Here is a 17,793-nt window from a genome sequence, read left to right as displayed (position 1 = left end):
TTGGGAGCCGCTCAGAGTGGCTGGGGTAACCCAGCCAGATGGGCGGGGTATAAGCATATTATTATTATTATTATTATTATTATTATTATTATATGGATGGCTTTGGATTCTAAACCTACATGGTGGGTGCATGGTTGCGCCATGCAGGAGAGAATGAGAGAGAGGGGAATGGGCAGAGCTTGGAGGGGTTTAGCAGGAAACCACAAAGTGCGTTTCCCCTATCTGTTCATCTCAACGCTGCCCTCTGCTGGCGGGAGGCTTACAAGGTTGCTTATGTCCAACAGAAAATTCAGGTGTATTCTGCAGCATGTTCTCAACGCATTAATTTGTGCATTAGCAGTGGATTCCCCCACGCTTTCTCTGTAGTGAGCTCTCAGGCGGTGGTACCCAGATTTTCAGCCAGCCCCTGCAGCTGTGCCTTTAACGGTGGCTTGGTAATGATACCAATTGCATGGCAATTGCAATATGGCAGTGTAGAGAAGGTCATAAGCAGCATAGATGGGTCCTTGCCCTCGTGAAACTTATGGTCTAAAACTGGCTGCGCTACAGGCAAGAGGAAGGGGAGATGTATACCGTCTCGCATTGTACCTCCTACTGAGCCCTGGCAGGGTCAGAGTTTGCAGCTAACCCTAAAAATACAACAAGCCTGTTGTCATCTCTGGCTCACCATTTGCCACTTCCCACATCTGCCCATCATGGCCAGCCGACCATCAATCCTTCTTTCCTCCTTCCTCAGGAAAAACATCGTCTCCACCAAGATCCCAGATACAAAGGGGTGCCAAAGATGTTGCACAGGTGAGTGCCATTCCAGACCTGACCTGCAGGGGGAAGCAGCGCTCCCATTCTCACATCCCAACCCTTCATGGTCAGGTTCATTGTCTGTGCTCACACCTATGGGAATTTTGACCGAATCCAGAATAAGCTTGAAGGTAGGGCTGCCGTTTTCAGAGACAAAATTGGTTGGTGGGCAGGGGTCCAAGTTGTTGAGTATGCTTGTCAGTAATCACACAGTTCAAAGTTGGAGCTAATTCTTTATTAGCAAAAACATGATCTCCACGGACTTGTTTGAGTGTCAGGCCTAACAAGGAGAGCTGCTCATGCCTGGTGGACTTGCTCCATGAAAATCAGTTGCCGAGACTGAAAGTCCCTGCCTCCCCACAGCCATCTAAGCCCCCTTCTTTCCAGTGTGGTGTAGTTGTTAAGAGCAGTGGACTCGTAATCTGGTGAACTGGGTTCGCTTCCCCGCTCCTCCACATGCAGCTGCTTGCTGGGTGACCTTGGGCTAGTCACACTTCTCTGAAGTCTCTCAGCCTCACTTCACAGAGTTTGTTGTGGGGGAGGAAGGGAAATGAGAATGTTAGCCACTTTGAGATTCCTTAGGGTAGTGATAAAGCGGGATATAAAATCCAAACTCCCCTCCTCCTCCTCCTCCTCCTCCTCCTCCTCCTCCTCCTCCTCCTCCTCCTCCTCCTCCTCCTCCTCCTCCTCCTCCTCTTCTTCTTCTTCTTCTTCTTCTTCTTCTTCTTCTTCTTCTTCTTCTTCTTCTTCTTCTTCTTCTTCTTCTTCTTCTTCTTCTTCTTCTTCTTCCAGGGCTTTTTCCAAGTAATTGGAGACTGTGCCTGAATGCAGCCAACCTCTCCTCTGCCCTTTTTAGGCCTTTCATGGTTCTGGGAGACATGCGGGGAGGGGAGCTTGTCACAGCAGGACAGGGAGACACCCATGACTCTTCGCCAGCCTGACTCATCTCTGCTTCTTGGCCTCCCTCCTCATCTTCTGCCTCTGATTCTGGACTGCTCTCTGCCTCAGACTCTCCCTGCCCACTAAGCCCACAGACTCTCCCTGCCCGCTAAGCCCACTAAGTCCCGTCTTCAGCTTCCAACACTTCCTCCTCCCAGTCTTCTCCCTCTGACCACTCATTGTCACCCCCTGGCACTGAGCCTTCTTCCCTTGGGGGTTCCTCAGCTGGTTCCTCCCACTATTCCTCTGCATCCCACCAATCCCAGACAGCCTGTTCTTCTCTTCTTGCAGCCAGGAACGCACAGACTGGCTGCTACTACCTCTGTGGGGCGCTGGAGGCAGGTGTGGTGCTGTTGCAATGGTATGAGCCCATGCAGAAGTTCATGCTGGTCAAGGTAAGGGCCTTTGCGAGAGGGAAGAGAAGGCACTGTGGATGCTTTATGGCACTGGCAGAAGCCATGCCAGCATCTAACTGGATCCCAGAATGTCCTGTTTTTTTGGTCTTGAGCTCTCATGCGAATCAGCTGCCTCCTACGAGAGCTTGGGACCGAAAACCAAGTGTCCTGATTATGATCAGCAGGATGGTGGAGGGCATGTTATGGTGGCTTCTACGATGGCACTCTTCGTGCAGGGCTACTTCTGCAGGCTTGTCCAAGTACCCTTCCCTTCCTTTGCCAGTATTTCGACTTCCCGCTGCCCTCGCCACTTCCGGTCTTTGAGATGCTGACGTCCCCTAATGAGGAGTACCCGGTGGTCTGTATTGGGGTGGCCAAGGGCCCCCCAGGACAGGCAGTCCAGTTCCAGATCATCAACCTCAATTCCCTCACTTCCTGGTTCATCGATGATGGCAGCGGTAAGAGCACTTGGAAGTGTGTGTGTGTTCGCAAAAGCATCAGGCTGCGGGGAGATCCAGAGCTGGAGGGGCTGTATTCTAATCCAGCATGGGTGTAGCCAGGATTTTTGTTGGGGGCGGGGCGGGCAGTCAAAGTTGTGGAGCTTTCCTTGGGAAATCTGGGGGGAAAATACCCTGTAAATAGGAAATTGCAGGAGGCAGGCTTTTGCTGGGCAGAGTGGGTGGGGTGTGGAACCCCAGATAATTGAGTATTTTCAATGCTTTTCAATAATATTTGTGGATCTAGGGGGGTGGATCTGCCCCCCTCTAGCTATGCCCATGCCCAGAGAACAAGAACTGGGAGTGGGTTGTTATAAGAATTTTGAGGTCATATATATATATATAATAATTGTTCATAAAACATGTACATGAATGTACAGAAACATGTCTGAAGCAGCACAGGAAAACAGGCCTGACTGACACCATTTCGACTCTCTCTGACCAGGTGTTCCTCTGCAAGGAAGAAGTGGGGTGGGGGGAACCTTCTCATTGTCTCAGGAATTAAAGTGATAATCCCTGGCATCCTGATACCTGACTGCCAGACAAAAGGGTGTGATTAACTTGGCTGGGAAACAGGGAAATGTAAATATCTCTCAATTTTGTTGATTAGGTTTTGGGGGCAGGGGGCAGGGTCCAGGGTGCTCAGATTACTGCCACCAGACCTCCCCTTTCATGATGTACCTATGATGAATCTAGGGAGGGGGGGTCTTGGGCTACACCCCTTCTGTGACATATGGATGATGCTTCTGGGGGGTGGGCTGAAACCAATTTCAAATCTCTTTTTAAGGGCAAGACATCTTTGTTTGGGGTTCCTTCCTTGTTCTCCTGTGTGAGAGGAAGGACCCTGTTGCAACAGCGAAAATAAAGGCTTTGCTTCTCAAACTTCTCTGGTTGGCCTCTGTTATATTCTCCAACCGATGGAGAACCCAATAAGGGAATAAAGGCAGATTTTTGCCTATATCAGAGGCGTGTGCCTTGCTGACCAAGCAAGAGCAGGTCTGGCTGCCTTGAAACAGGGGGAAACCTTAGCACCTGACGATTTAGAGGAGGTAGAAATGAACACCAAACTCAAAATGCCCTATATATTTTTGTTATAAACACATTTCTCCACAGAACCTTTGTGTACTGGCCCGGTCCAGGTGACGCAGCTGGACAGCAAGACGGTGATGGTTCTGATGAACAGTAAGTACAGAGAGAGGAGGCAGTTGGTGGGTCGGCAGTGTGTCGCCTTTGTGCTTTTTTGCAGGCACCAAAACGATCTGCTTTCTTTCCCCAGGGAGCGTCCGGTTTGTCAGCCTCGAAGGTGCGCTGCTTCCGTGCCCCCCAGAACTCGCCTTTGACGTGGCGGTAGAGTCAGTCGGTGGGTCCCTTCCGCCTGCCTTCTCCAGCCCCCTCTCCCCGCTTGTTTTGCTATACCTGGAGCCTGTGTTCTCCTCTGCTTCTCTTCCAAGTTGTTTCTGAGTGGGTCCCAGTGAAAGTTGCGTTTCGGGGTCCTGATAACCAACAGCTTTGGTTCCCCAGAGCGTCTAGGTGGCAGCTGTTAACTGGAGGGCTGAACGATTTATTTCCTCCCAACCTGCTGCCCCTTCATTTCTGCTCTCTGTTTGGGGTGGGGTGTGCTCTGGGCCGCATGGTGGCTTGACCGCTGTGCAAGATATTGCACTAGGTTAAGATTTGGGGGGCCCTTTTAGCTGGAGGATGTTAGTACCACTTTGGAAGGATTTCCTCCTGACTCCAGAGAAAGCTGCATCTCCAAGCCCAGTGAAATTGGGGAAGGTGACTGCAGCAGACTCTGAATTCCCTTTTGCGCCTTTCTCTTCACAGCGCTGGTGCGGAACTGCGTGCACGCCTTTTGGCGCCATGGTGTGCAGATGTGGCCCTTTGGATCAGGACAGGTACAGAGGGAGCCCTCCTTCCAGCATTGTGTCAGAGCAGGGCTTCTTGGGAGACCATGCCAAAGGCCAGAGGGAGGGAGAATTCCTCATTTCCCAATCTCAAACCCCTTCTTCCCCTGTTTTCTTGTGGACGTTCTGTCAGCCCAAGGTGCTAAGTGGGTTCTTATTTCCTCTTTCTGGAATCCTCCATCTTCTGCCCTCCCCTGTTGTCGCTCCCTCTACATTTTTCTTTTCTTTTCTGCAGAAATGGGAGTAAATCAAGCAACTGCCAATCTTGCAGGGCATGCTTGCAGAACAGTTTCCAGCTCAGTAGCTGCTCTTCCCGTTTCTCCCAGCCCCTTTACCCTGCTTGTTGCAGCAGAATAGTCCTCCTATCTGCATCCAGGGTGTGCCCCCGTTCCCCTACACTTGATCCCAGAGGTATAAGATCAGGGGTGGGCAACCTAAGGCCCAGGGGCCAGATACGACCCAATCGCCTTCTAAATCCAGCCTGCAGACGGTCCGGGAATCAGCGTGTTTTTACATGAGTAGAATGTGTGCTTTTATTTATTCGTTCATTATTTTTTTCAAAATATAGTCCGGCCCACCACATGGTCTGAGGGATGGTGAACCGCCCCACGGCTGAAAAAGGTTGCTGACCCCTGTATAAGATTCTTGGCACGAGGCTAAAGGGGTTGGGGGCTGGTTGCTGCTTCCCAAGCGAACTTAGACTGGCTCCCTTTGTTATCTTTCTGCTGGCAGGCTGAGACCTTTCTGCTCATACAGGCCTTTGGAAAACCAAGGAGCAGAATGCCGACCACTGGGCTGCCGTCAGGGCACAATAGATTTTAATTGCTGGTTCTAAATGTGTTCTGATGTATTTTAGTTATTGTTTTTAAACTGGTTTTTCTTTTATTACATTTTAAATTTTGCAATGATGTTTTTGAATGGTGCACGTCACCTTGAATCCCAGCTTGGGAGAAAGGTGGGAAACACATACATTAAATAATAATAATAATAATAATAATAATAATAATAATAATAATAATATCCTGACACAACCTCACTACTTCTCAGTTACAACAGGAGGTACAGGATCACCGGTGGACTTTCCGTTCAATAGGAACCTCCAGGTAGGTTTCAGGATTCAATTTTATCTGTATACAGCAGACATGTTTGGGACCCCAATGTATCTCTGGGCATCTTGGCACATTTTGATACCCTGCTTGGCCCCCATCAAAGCCCCCATGCCCCTTCCAGTTGTATTTCATTTTTTATTAAAAAATATGGCTTGTTTTGTGGTTGGGAGTATTGCACCTTTGTTGGGGCTGCCACATTTTTTTTTCACCCGTGCTTTATTTGTGTTGTGGGCTGGGGTAGGGAGTCCATTGAATCTGAGCACCCCCAGTTTTTATTCTGTGCCATGGGTATTCTGGACTCTTTAGCCAGGTCTGCCCCGATTCAGAAAACCTTCAAGACTTACTGGGCTCCCTGAGCAGCTGCGCCAGCCCATCTGGGAGGGTGTACCCCACGATCTTGGGCGGGCTCACGAAAGGAGTCTCAGTCTGCAGCCCCATGTGACGGCAGAAGCCTCCTGCCCCCTCAAAAAGACCACCACCCCAAGCAGCCACTCACCTGTGCCCTGCTAATGTTTTCTTTTTCCACCCTCTGACAGCACCGTCGTGTTAGAGACACGGCCTGTGGACGATCCGAACTCAGCAACCAGCAACCTCTATGTGCCAGAATGACACTCACCCCCCCCCCCCGCCGCCTAGAAGTGGAGCATGTGTGCCAAAATGCCCCCTGCCACCCTCTCCCTGTCTCCGACCCTTGCAGGCATGGAAAGCCTTAAAGGAGGAGATGGGGGGGGTGAGTGGGTGAGTAGCCAGCCTGCCTCAGCACTGGTCCTCAAGGGCCGCTTAGCGTTGTGTCGTTCAGGGCCGCTGGGCCTGCCTTGTGGCCCCCTTCCCAACAGGCACAGAGCGACACACCAACCTCCTGGTTTCACGGGTCTTCCTTTTACGTATCACGCCACGCCAGTAAAAAAGTAAAAATTTAAATAAGTGTTTGGTTTTTGCTTTCCTCGGAGCCGGTGCAGAGCAAGGAAAACAACTTGGAAGCCCCGGAGTATCATGAAATATGAGCCAATCATGTCGGGAGGCCCTTCGTTTGAGGGTGGGTGAGGGGCTGGGAGGGCCAGTGCAAGGAGTCTCCAGTGGATGGGCTGTGAGTCGGGCTGTTCGGTGAGGGCCGATTCAGGCTGCGCCTCTGAAACAGATCAGGAACTGGGAATGCCAATTGGGAAGTGAGAAGCAGGAAGCCTTGTGCAGCTCAGAAAGACAGGGAGGGGTTACATGCGTGTTTGTGGCAGTCTGTCCTGGGGTTGCCAGACCTCCAGGTCTGACCTGACGTCTCCAAGTTTGCCTAACCCTCTCCAGGCGGAGGACTTGACTCTCCAGGTTGGTGAGAGTGCCAATAATAATAACGTAATAATTAAGAAGACTGTGTGTGCAGTTGCAAGAGTCAGACCGGCAGGAGCTGGCTGCAAATTATAGCATAGACCCTCGGGGTGGGGGTGTCTTTCCTCCTCCACTTCCCTCTCCGAATTCACCTCTATCTCCAGGGCCTCCCCCCACCCCATGGCATCATCAGGGGCTATCCCTTAGATCTCGGTGTGAGATGCTCCTGACCTGGCAACCCAGGTGTTAGAAACCAGGTGTATATGGATGTTGTTGGAAAGGCATTTTGTTGGCTGCACGCAAGGAAGACACGCACTCGTTGGCCAGTTGCAGCAATCTATGGTTTTATTGGCAGGGAACCAAACTGGCCTGGTGAGGGGAGGGGGGGAGACAGAGTGGCCTGTACTCCTAGGCACCCCCCCTCCCAGTAACAGGCCTGGCTTGTTTTGGCACTGGCAGTAGACATGGAGTGTAACGGGATGGATCCAGGCAGGAGGGGAAAGGGGCCACCGCTTCCAGGAGAGGAGTGCCATGCGCAATCAAACCCTGGTGCCCCCCCCCGGCTCCCCTCCATGCCCACTCACACACAACACACACACACTGGGGTAGAGTTTCTAAGGGTGCCTCCCCCAGCTCCATTGGCACAGAGGAGCCCACCACCACACAAACCATAAATAGCACGAGTCCCACAAATGAGACACAGATTTAAGGGGAGGGCAACACAGCAAGGGGCACTGAAGCAGGAGGGGGCTGCGTTGCTGGCAATCCCAACTCCAACCATCTCCCATGTTTGGGAACCTGGACCAGGGTGCCGACACCTCCCTCCCTTCCTCCTGCACTCACAAGCTTGCAGCTCCCCCGCCTGATTGCTAGACAACTGACAGACAGCAACAAAATAACCTCCTCCTCCTCCTCGTTAATCTAAAATAGCATTTGGCTCTCCCCCCCCCCCCCCGGCCAAAAGGCCCTCCCCTCTTGCTTGGGGAAAGAGTCCATAAAAGGCACTTGAAAGTGGGGGAGCCCTTTGACCCTAGAAGGGAAGTATTGCATGGACACCCCCACAGGATGGGAAATGGGTGGGAAGAGTTATTGGCCGGGTGTGAAACTGTTTACGGCCCCCGGGTGCAAGCCGGCACACGCAGCCCTGAGCCAGCGGATTGCTTTCTTTCTCCAAAGGGCAGGAATACTCGCCGCTACGGCCCGGGTATTGAGAGAGCCAGGCCTGGCTGCGGAAGGTGGGGTTGGGGAGGAGGGGGATATAAAGGTGGTGGCCGGGCGGGCAGGGCAGCCCCTGCACAACACTTTTGGAAAAGGAAAAAGGTCAGATCAGGTGTGCCACTGCCCCCCCCCACTCTGCGGCACCATCGCTGCTGCCTCCCTCCCCCTCACCACAGGCAAGGGGGAAGAGGGTGAGGGAAGGCGGGTGGGCCCACAGCAAATGCCTCCTCTGGGGCAAAGGCCGTGGAAAGAGGCCTTTAGCCAAGCTGGTCTTCATATTGCTTGCGGAAGCAGTCGCCAGCCGGGAAGAAGTCCCAGCTCCGTTCCTGGTACATCTTCCAGACGTAGGACTCCTGTGGGAGGAGAGGAAGAGGCCACTGAGATGGACTAAGAGAAAGGGCAGCAACCCTGCTGGGGTAACGGCCAAAAACCAATGGGGAGGAGGGCTATTGCCCACCTCCCACTCCTGTTTTGAAAGACGTTTTCAGATGCATGTGGCCTGCAGTGGTAGGGCGGTTTAGGATGTGAAACTTCAATTTTTTTGCAAATTTATTCAGGTCTTTAAAATATGTTTCTGGGTGTGAGGAATTCAAACCTGCCGTTATTTTTGTGATTGGACCATTTTTCGGTTGGAAAGTCTTATGTTTGAAAAGCAGCACATAAAATGGTTTCAGAAAAACCAAAGATTTTTAATTTTACCTTCTGAAAATGTCAGGTAATGCTAAATATAATAATAATATGCAAGTACTTGGCAATCATGCTTAATGATTTCTGCGCTATTTCACACACATTTAACCTACCATGCAAAAGTAAATTATATTAATTTAACCAAACTTATCTTTTGAATTTCCAAGCCACGTCACAGCTTTTTAGAACCCCTCGGTTTTGGAATGTGAAAAGCTGAAAAATTCAACATGCCCGACTACAGCTGCTTTTACAGTTTCTTGGTGCTGCTCCTGACATGTGACTAGGTGGGGGGCAAGACTCTGCCCCCTTTCCCCCCCATCTTGCCTCCAAGATGACCAGTTCTCCATCCCAAACTTTTGCCTCTGGAACAGGGAACTGAGCTGCCTTAAGGAATGAATCAGGAGGTGTTTGGGTGAGTGGGTGTAGCACACACTGGCCCAGAACTGCAGAGAGGGCTGCATTCCCTTCTGGGCAACTTTCTGAAGGCCACATGCCAACAGTGGGTGTGGCCAGGGGCAAAAGTGAGCAGAGGGACAAATGTAAAACTCTGCCTCTCATTCACAATGGTTTTCTACACACGCTCACACTCCTCCCTGTTCTCTGTGGCATGGTCAGAGTTCAAGGACACAGTCCAGCAAGGCAGAAACACTTGGGGTCCAAATAGGGTCCTGAAGGCCAGACAGAGAGGGCCTGGGTTCCCCCACCAACCCTTTCTTAAAGTGACAAGTGCCTGTCACTTCTCCCCTACCTCCACTTCCAGTAAGATTAGGGCATCCCCCTCACCTGGCCTGTGTGCTCCGTTTCATCCTTGTTGATGAGATACATGAGGAAGAACCTGTAGAGGGAAGAGAGGCAGAAAGCAATGAAGTCAGAGGCTGGGCTACAAGTGGTCTTCATTCATGGAGAAAGGCTGCCTTTAGTCCATTGCTTTGGGGAAGAGGCAGGCCCTGTGCTAGGAAAAGAGCCCCCCCTCCCAATCTCTCTGTCCTTCTGTGCCAGGAATGCAGGTTGAGGAAATCTTGGCTCCCAGCGAAGAGATCAGCAGCCCCTTCGCCACGCTTGCAGCTGCAGCGCCCGGGGAATGGGAAGCGTTTCTGGAGAGGCTGCTTCGTGGCTGATAAGGGTTGCTGTCTGCATGCAAGACTTTTCTTGACCAGCACAGAGAATGGGATGTTGGGGCGGGGGGGGAGAGATAATTTGTCAGTACGCTCTCTCTCTCTCTCTCTCTCTCTCTCTCTCTCTCTCTCTCTCTCTCTCTCTCTCTCTCTCTCGTGTGTGTGTGTGTGTGTTTGGGGCATTCCATGAGACACATCTGCATGTGTGAATTTGCCCTTTACAACAGCCCCCAGCCTTATCACATTACAGTATGCCTGTCAAGGAGAACCAGAACTCTAGCTGCTGAGCTTGGAGGGTCCTCTGTATCTGACTAGGGAGTTAAGAAGGCTTCATTCTCCATTGCACCCTGTGCTTGTCAGCTGTAGCAAAATGTCCACCGCAGTTTATCTTCTGCCAAAAACTAAGTTATTTATCTTGTGGTCTGCTGTGGTGAAATTAGGTAATTTGTGTAACGGAAATAATATATTGGGTTGTAACTGTGGAAGATAGCTATCCATAACTGCTAGTTTGTGCACAAAGGGGTAAAGGACCATAGAACTCTATCGCTAGATAGAATCAGCTAGGTCACGTCCCTTCACCTCCAGAGAGGGAGGAAGTGAAGCCTTTCTACTTCCTTTCTCTCTCTCTGCATTATGTAATCCACTGAGAAGGATGTATGTGAGCTTGCTACCCAAGAATATTCTGCCTGTGTTTCTCCTTGCAGCTGCATGGAATGATGCATGTATCAGACCTATGAATCTGTAAGTAAAGCATTTAAAACTTACTTAGCAGTATGTGGTCTGTTCCATGTGAAAGGGATAGAAAGAGGGGAGTGTTGTAAATGGGATAAGAAAGGTCTAACAACTTACATTCCTACCACTTCTCTGTGCTGCTTATATTTGTGAGTTTAATACTCTGCTCCTGGGGCTCCCTGCATTTTTAATCCAGGCCCCCAGCCATTTCTTTTAGTTGTTCACTCACACTTGGGTCCACAGGGATTTATAGTTTCTCCACAGTTATTCTACCCCATTAATTACAATGCGTAGGATACTCAATGTAAACAGGGCATGGGAAATGCAACCGATTGTACAATGTTTGTGGATCATAGGCAACAACAACTAGCTCGATGTCTGTTCTGGACATGGGATGAATCAGTGAACATTGACGAGAATTTCCCCTCCCACTTCCAGTTTGGTTGGAATCCCCTGAACATCCCCGCTTCCCCAGCCAGCTGCTCACATGTAATTTGCCAAGTTGTGCTCCTCCAGCGTGTGGGTCTCAAAGCCGTGCGGCGTTGTGTCAAAATAGTCACTGCCAATTCCACAGATGAAACATTTGGTCTGCCAGGATGGAAGCAACAGTGTGAGAAGACAGTGAGGGAAAAGAGGGAGCTAGGGTCCTGTCTCTCCACAATGGGTTAAGCCAACCCCAACCCCAACTGCAGCCATAGAATCACAGAATCCGAGAGATGGAAGGGAGCCTGAGGATCCTCTAGCCCAGGCATCCCCAAACTTCGGCCCTCCAGATGTTTTGGACTACAATTCCCATCATCCCTGACCACTGGTCCTTTTAGCTAGGGATCATGGGAGTTGTAGGCCAAAACATCTGGAGGGCCGCAGTTTGGGGGTGCCTGCTCTAGCCCAACACCCTGCAATCCAGGAATGTGCAACTGTCCCTTACGGGGATCAAACCTGTGACCTTGGTGCTATCAGCACCATGCTCTAACCCGGGGTGGCCAACTCTCAAGAGACTGCAATCTAATTTCAGAATTAAAAACTGGCAGTGATCTACCCCCAGTTTTTTTTGGGTTCAGCTCAAAGTTGTTGAGCTTTTTTTTAGGAAGAAGAAAAGCCACTTTTTTTTTTACAAAGGCAAGGGACAAAGGGGTAAAGTCATTCAGCACAGAGGAAGCTCCATCAACAGGTGGATCCACCTGTTGGATATCCCTGCTCTAACCCATGGGTAGGCAAACTAAGGCCTGGGGACCGGATCCAGCCCAATTGCCTTCTAAATCCGGCCCGCGGACGATCAGCGTGTTTTCACATGGGCACATGAGTAGAATGTGTTCTTTTATTTAAAATGCATCTCTGGGTTATTTGTGGGGCATAGCAATTTGTTCACCCCCCCCAATACAGTCTGGCCCCCCACAAGGTCTGAGGGACAGTGGACCGGCCCCCTGCTGAAAAAGTTTGCTGACCCCTGTTCTAACCAGCTGAGCTGTCCTATGTTTCCGTGTATCAAATCCCTCCCTCCTGCACTGTGAAGATTATCAGGAGTCCCCAGAGTTGACTATGTCTGTGTTCCCTCCCACGGGATGCCTCATGCCCCTCCTTTTCACCTTTTGCTAAAAAAGAAAAGGCATTTTACTTTTGGAGATATATGCAGTTTATATACTTATATAAAGTATATTTATGTCATGGCTGTTTTGCGTGAATTCCCCAGTCCCTCCCCACAAAATACCTGGCCATGGGCCAGGAAGCCTCCCCGACAGACAACCTTGTCTGTGATAACTTTCTCCCTCCTATGGCTGGGAATGGAGGCGAGGAAGAAGGAGGCCTGAGCCAGCTTACCTCCATGTCTTCTTTCACTTGCTCCTGCTGGTCTCTCAGCTCCCCAAAGGCATCAATGATTAAACCTGGTGGACAAGAGGTCAGAAAGGTTGGAAGACAGAGTTCAGGAGCCCTGGCACAGACTCCGCCTCCCCCCATGGGACATAATAACCATGACTCACACAGGACCTACCTTGGATGATGGCCAGCAGGATGACAATGACAAAGAAGAAGAAGGTGATGTCGAAGATGACGCGGTAAAGCTCGTACTCGTCACCTGCCGGGTCCTCAATCTCGTCACCGATGCCCCCGCCAGCACGCACCCCGACATACATGTGAAACAGGTAACACTGTGGAGGAGAAGAAGAAAGGGAGGGAGAGGCTCAGGGGGCGTCGCGTACACAAGGCTTCTTCGGCATCATTTCTTTCACATATATTTTATAAAATTTTCTGTTTTACAATTTAAAGTACTCATTTAAACATCCTTAAAACACCCTTCTTCTCTTTCCATGGTTCATTTTACATATCATAAATCCCTGCATATTTTACAGAAACTATACCATTCAGCACTCCATTATTACATCCATCATAACTTATTCACATGGTTGAATTTATCTTAACACTGCCAGCGTTTTCAGTTGTACACTGTTATTTCCCATATATTCAATAAATGTTTTCCAATCTTCTCTAAACCTATGTTCTTCTTGTTCTCTTATTCTATATGTTAAGTCTGCAAGCTGCATATATTCTGTCAAGCTGCCACACTTCTTTGGTTGGGACCTTGCTCGTTTTCCATTTTGGGGCTAACAGAAAATGGGCCACAATAGTGGCATACATAAATAACCTTTTTTTGACACCTGAGGATTTTAGTCTGAATTATCTCCAACAGAAAGGACTCTGTTGTTGTTTTTCTTTTTTGAGAAACTACTTTTAAACATTTCCCCTCCCACCAATTCATTGTGGATCATTTCCCAATACCCTTTACCCTTTTACAAGTCCACCACATATGAAAGAACGTTCCCCAAGATGCATCATTTCTGACCGTGTCACCTTGGCAAGGTGGAAGCTGGGCAGACCACTCTGGCAACTTGGAAAACTACCTTACATTTTCCTCTCTGCTGAGTACTGTTGGAGGAGTCATCTTATATGAATCTGCCCCCCTCCCAATGCGTGCATGGATCTGTTTCTTAAACATTTAGAACTAGCCCCTCCCCACTTGGGGACAGTGGCAGTCTGACGTTGGAACAAGAGATGCATGGACACTGAGATGCTCTTCACACCCTTCGCTTGAGCTTCCCTGCACATTCCTGCCCTCCCAAATTTCGCCGGCTTTAGGAAAATGTCAGCGGCGTCTGTTGGGAGCTGTAGTCCAAAACAGTCAAAATGGTTCTCCTGTTGAATCAGCAGACTGCCGCACCAGCAAAACTGCTTTCAAACAGATTTAAGCCCGGGGGGGGGGGGGGGGAGAACAAAGCCAAAAAATCACAGGGAGGCCTCTGTCCTTGTCTTACCGTCATCATGTCATCACATTTCATGTCAGGCTCATCTTCGTCCTCGCTCTTGTTGTAGAACTTGCGGAAAAAGTTGAAGGCGACCACGGTGTAGAGGTAGACGACCACCGCCAGGAGCCCCACCGTCATTAGCAGCTGGGAGGGGGGGAAGAGGTCACACGTGCAAGAGGAGGTCCATTATCATGTAGCAAATGCTGCCCCGGGTGTCATACTGGTTCGACACAAAGGAGTGGTGGGAGGAACCAGCTGGGGAACCCCCAAGGGAAGAAGGCTCAGAGCCTGGGGAGTGGTGGTGGGGCAAGGATGTGTGGTCAGAGGGAGAAGAGGGAGCAGACTGGGAGGAGGTGTCGGAAGCGGAAGAGGTAACAGGGCTTAGTGAGCGGGAAGAGGTGGTGGCAGAGAGCAGTCCAGAAGCAGAGAAAGAAGCAGAGGCTGGAGAGGAGGGAGGGGCAAGAAGCAGAGATGAGTCAGGCTGGTGAAGAAGCCAGAGAGTCTCCCCCTCCTGCTTCTCTCCCCGCCCCCTAGTCTCCCAGAACCAGGAGAGGCATGAAGTGCGAGGAGCAAAGGCAGGCACACAGGTGCATAGAATCATAGAGTTGGAAGAGACCACAAGGGGTGCAGTCTCAGATTGCTTGGGAAGGACTCAGGGGAGGAGAAAACTTAGGCAGCTGTGGGGAGGGTGGGGACTTTCAGTCTTAATGGTTGTGTAACCGGCTTTTCCAGATTTGAAACCCTAATTTTGGCATTACCCAGTATATAAATAAATGATAGTGAGGAAGGCGAAGGTGTGGGAGGGGTGCATACCATGAGCCAGGGTGCCCCCCATTTGATCTGAGCGCTTCACAGCCCCGCTACCTGTTTGCCGTTGTGGGTGACGGATGAGAGGATGGTCCTTAGGGTCTTGACGCCCATGGCGATGTCCAGGAGGTGGGAGGCGAAGAAGAAGTTGTTGTAGTGGCCGAGAACGGACATCACCATGTACCAGAAGAGGTACAGGAAGGACTGCAGGGGAGAGAGAAATGGATGGGTTACGGAGTTCGTAACTCAAAAAGTACGCAACCCGAAGCATACGTAACCCGAGGTACGACTGTATGAGTTGGTTCAGTAGTTGAACCTCCTGCCCCCAGCCCTCTAACTGCATCTTCTCACTCACGTTATCAGTGAAGATCACTCCGAATTTCCAGACCTTGTACTTGATGTCAATAGAGGTAATCCTAGCAGGAGAGAAAGGGAGGAGGAGGATAAGGAGGAAGCTCTATGCAAGTGCACATGTAAATTCATATGTTCTGTTTTGTTACGTGCACCCCAAAGGGCCCATCCACACTTCTTGTTCCCACACTTAGGAAGCATAGGCCCAAGCAGTTTCGTCTTTGCCCCACCCACCCCACTGCCAGCTCTGCCCATCCTCCTCACCATGTTATGAAAGACGTGTCTGGCTCAGTTTTTTTCTCGTTCTGCGCTGTGATTTCCAGACTGGCCAGATCTATTCCCAGCAGTTCTGCAATTCTCTCCCGCCCATAGATGTCACCGTATTTGTTTAGCACCTGGAGGGGGGGGGGATGTGGTTAAGAAAAGATGGGCTCTCCATCTTGTTAACCACCCCTGCCTTAGATCAGGAGAGCTGGAGGCCTTTGTTTCCCTAGCCTAGACAATGGTGGAAAATCTCACCTTTCTCTTGATGAATTTGTCCCAGTAGTTGCTTGGGAATGACCTGGCAAGGGGAAAGAAGAGGGGGACAAAACCCATTAAGAATGCCATTTGTTCCTCCTGCTTGATGAAGGCTCCTCGACCTGCCAGGGCCGTTTCTCTCCCTCCCTCCCTCCCCCTGCAAAACCCACTTCTCCCCAAAAAGCCCTTCCACCTGATCCTTTTCACTCAGCCAGTCTTCTCCCCTTCCCCACTGTTTAATTGGCAACCCTGGACCTTCTTCCTCACTCATCAGCATCAGATCTGTTTAGTATAGACTCTCAGCCTTCCAACCCACTGCATCTGATCAAAGGCCTGCTCAGCCCAGCTTTCTGTTTCTGTGAGTGGCCAGCTTAAGTAGGAAGATCTCAAGCATGGGTGCAAGGACTGGCCTGCCCCTGCACTTATCCACAGTGCCCTGGGCATGGCCTCTCCAAACACGGAGGCTTCCTTTTAGCTATCATGGCATAAGAGCCAACAACCGGCAATATCCCTCCATGAGTTTGCCTGGCCCCTTTTCTCCTCTGCAAACTTGTTTGGCCACCATTGTATATAGCGATGGCGAATGAATAAATAAATAAATAAATAAATAAATAAATAATATTTATACCCCGCCCATCTGGCTGGGTTTCCTCAGCCACTCTGGGAATCTCCCAACAGAATATTAAAAGCACAATAAACCATCAAACATTAAACACTTCCCTAAACAGGGCTGCCTTCAGATGTCTTCTAAAAGCCAGATAGTTGTTTATTTCCTTGACGTCTGACGGGAGGGCATTCCACAGGGTGGGTGCCACTACTGAGAAGGCCCTCTGCCTGGTTCCCTGTAGCTTCACTTCTCGCAGGGAGGGAACTGCCAGGAGGCCCTTGGAGCTGGACCTCAGTACCTGAGCTGAAGGACACATGCACCATGCCAAGAGGTGCTGGCCTGTCCTGAACCTCCTTGCCAGTTGGTTTTGCCATATTGCCACAAGGAGGGTTTAGCCCAGCTGCACTCTGAAAAGCCCTCTCCCCTCTTTCTGAACCTTTAGGAGGTGGGCTGTTGCCCAGAGGGGGAGGAGCTACCGCTTAGCTCCTCCCCTCCCCACAGATGGACTCACGGAGCATTGAGCACCAGCCGGTCCCACTGTCCCTTGATGTCGTCGTCCTCCGGCTGCTCTGTGATGTAGAGACCGTCAAACTCCAGCTTCCGCGCCAACTCCTTCTCGCGCTTGAAGATGACCAGCGGCACCTTCAGGCAGTTGTAGCCGATGATGCAGAGGAAGGCCACCAGCGTGTGGAAGATGGAAAGGAACTGCAAGGCTGGCTGCATGTAGCCCGTGCTCTCCTCCAGGAAGAAGTAGACCACGCTGTCTTCATCATCCTCATCCCCATTGCCGTTCCCGTTGCTGTCCCCGCCGTCATCGTCCCCGCCACCGAAGCCAGAGCCACCTCCGGAGCCAGCCTCCAGCTCCCCTTCGAACCCAGAGCCCTCAAACTCCTCCTCGCCGGGAGGGGTGTCGGAAACCTGGGAATGGCAAGAGAGGAGGAGGAGGTTGGGATGGAAAGCTGCGACCCTTGAGCCAGGAAGATCCGAGTCTCCGTCTTACAGCTTAGCCACCGGGTCAGGGCTGGGAAACCTTTCTTCAGTCTGAGGGTCACGTTCCCTTCTGGGTCCACCTTCCAGTGGTGGGCGGGGTCAGAGGCAAAAGTTGGTGGAGCAACTTCATACAACAGGCTAGTTTCTGCACACATTGCCTTCATACAACAGGCTAGTTTCTGCACACATTGTCAAATGCCCCTCTCTGCCACCCAGGCAAGCGAGAGGCACAAGCTGAGTCCAAGGACACATTCCAGCCAGGGGGGGAAGCACTTGGGGTGCAAAGCAGGACCAGAGAGGGGTGTGGGATGGGGAATGTGCCAAGGGCCAGAGAGAGAGAGAGGCCTGTGGGGGGCACATTTGCCCTGCAGGTCTGAGGGTCCCTATCCTGGCAAGAGTTCTTGGCTCCAACCATTTGCCCTCCCACAAGTGGGCCCAGTTGTTTTGGCTCCCAGGATGCTTTGTTACCATTGTGGTGGCTACTAAAATTTATTATGCACCATTCA

The 17,793-nt window shown here is 50.9% G+C and overlaps 2 protein-coding genes across 11 annotated transcripts in view; one reads left to right on the top strand and one right to left on the bottom strand.

The window, feature by feature from the left end:
• Nucleotides 1-6,698, top strand: part of MAP4K1 (mitogen-activated protein kinase kinase kinase kinase 1) — a 62,584-nt gene extending 55,886 nt beyond the window's left edge. For 2 of the 3 annotated variants that reach the window (XM_060275554.1, XM_060275553.1), the window contains 6 exons: nt 737-795; nt 2,029-2,132; nt 2,416-2,590; nt 3,743-3,811; nt 3,906-3,989; nt 4,454-5,533. In XM_060275554.1, coding sequence (XP_060131537.1) covers nt 737-795; nt 2,029-2,132; nt 2,416-2,590; nt 3,743-3,811; nt 3,906-3,989; nt 4,454-4,890 — 928 coding nt within the window. In that variant the 3' untranslated portion in view covers nt 4,891-5,533. Of the gene's footprint in view, nt 1-736; nt 796-2,028; nt 2,133-2,415; nt 2,591-3,742; nt 3,812-3,905; nt 3,990-4,453; nt 5,534-5,580; nt 5,637-6,178 lie in introns of those variants that run through there. The other variant, XM_035118949.2, reaches the window with a different exon arrangement.
• A 591-nt stretch (nt 6,699-7,289) lies between these two features.
• The window catches only part of RYR1 (ryanodine receptor 1), a 158,554-nt gene continuing 148,050 nt past the window's right edge, over nt 7,290-17,793 (bottom strand). For all 8 annotated transcript variants that reach the window (XM_035118948.2, XM_060275549.1, XM_060275548.1 and 5 more), the window contains 11 exons: nt 16,809-17,215; nt 15,691-15,733; nt 15,436-15,566; nt 15,176-15,236; nt 14,878-15,024; nt 14,023-14,157; nt 12,705-12,861; nt 12,533-12,597; nt 11,202-11,302; nt 9,651-9,702; nt 7,290-8,533 (listed from right to left, as the gene is read on the bottom strand). In XM_035118948.2, the coding sequence (XP_034974839.2) occupies nt 8,438-8,533; nt 9,651-9,702; nt 11,202-11,302; nt 12,533-12,597; nt 12,705-12,861; nt 14,023-14,157; nt 14,878-15,024; nt 15,176-15,236; nt 15,436-15,566; nt 15,691-15,733; nt 16,809-17,215 (1,395 nt within the window). In that variant the 3' untranslated portion in view covers nt 7,290-8,437. The remainder of the gene's footprint in view (nt 8,534-9,650; nt 9,703-11,201; nt 11,303-12,532; nt 12,598-12,704; nt 12,862-14,022; nt 14,158-14,877; nt 15,025-15,175; nt 15,237-15,435; nt 15,567-15,690; nt 15,734-16,808; nt 17,216-17,793) is intronic.

The sequence above is a fragment of the Zootoca vivipara genome, chromosome 6 (genome assembly GCF_963506605.1).
Source record: "Zootoca vivipara chromosome 6, rZooViv1.1, whole genome shotgun sequence".
In the NCBI taxonomy this organism is placed as follows: Eukaryota; Metazoa; Chordata; class Lepidosauria; order Squamata; family Lacertidae; genus Zootoca; species Zootoca vivipara.
The sequence above is the reverse complement of the archived record's forward strand: the minus strand, read 5'-3'. Positions and strand labels throughout refer to the sequence as shown.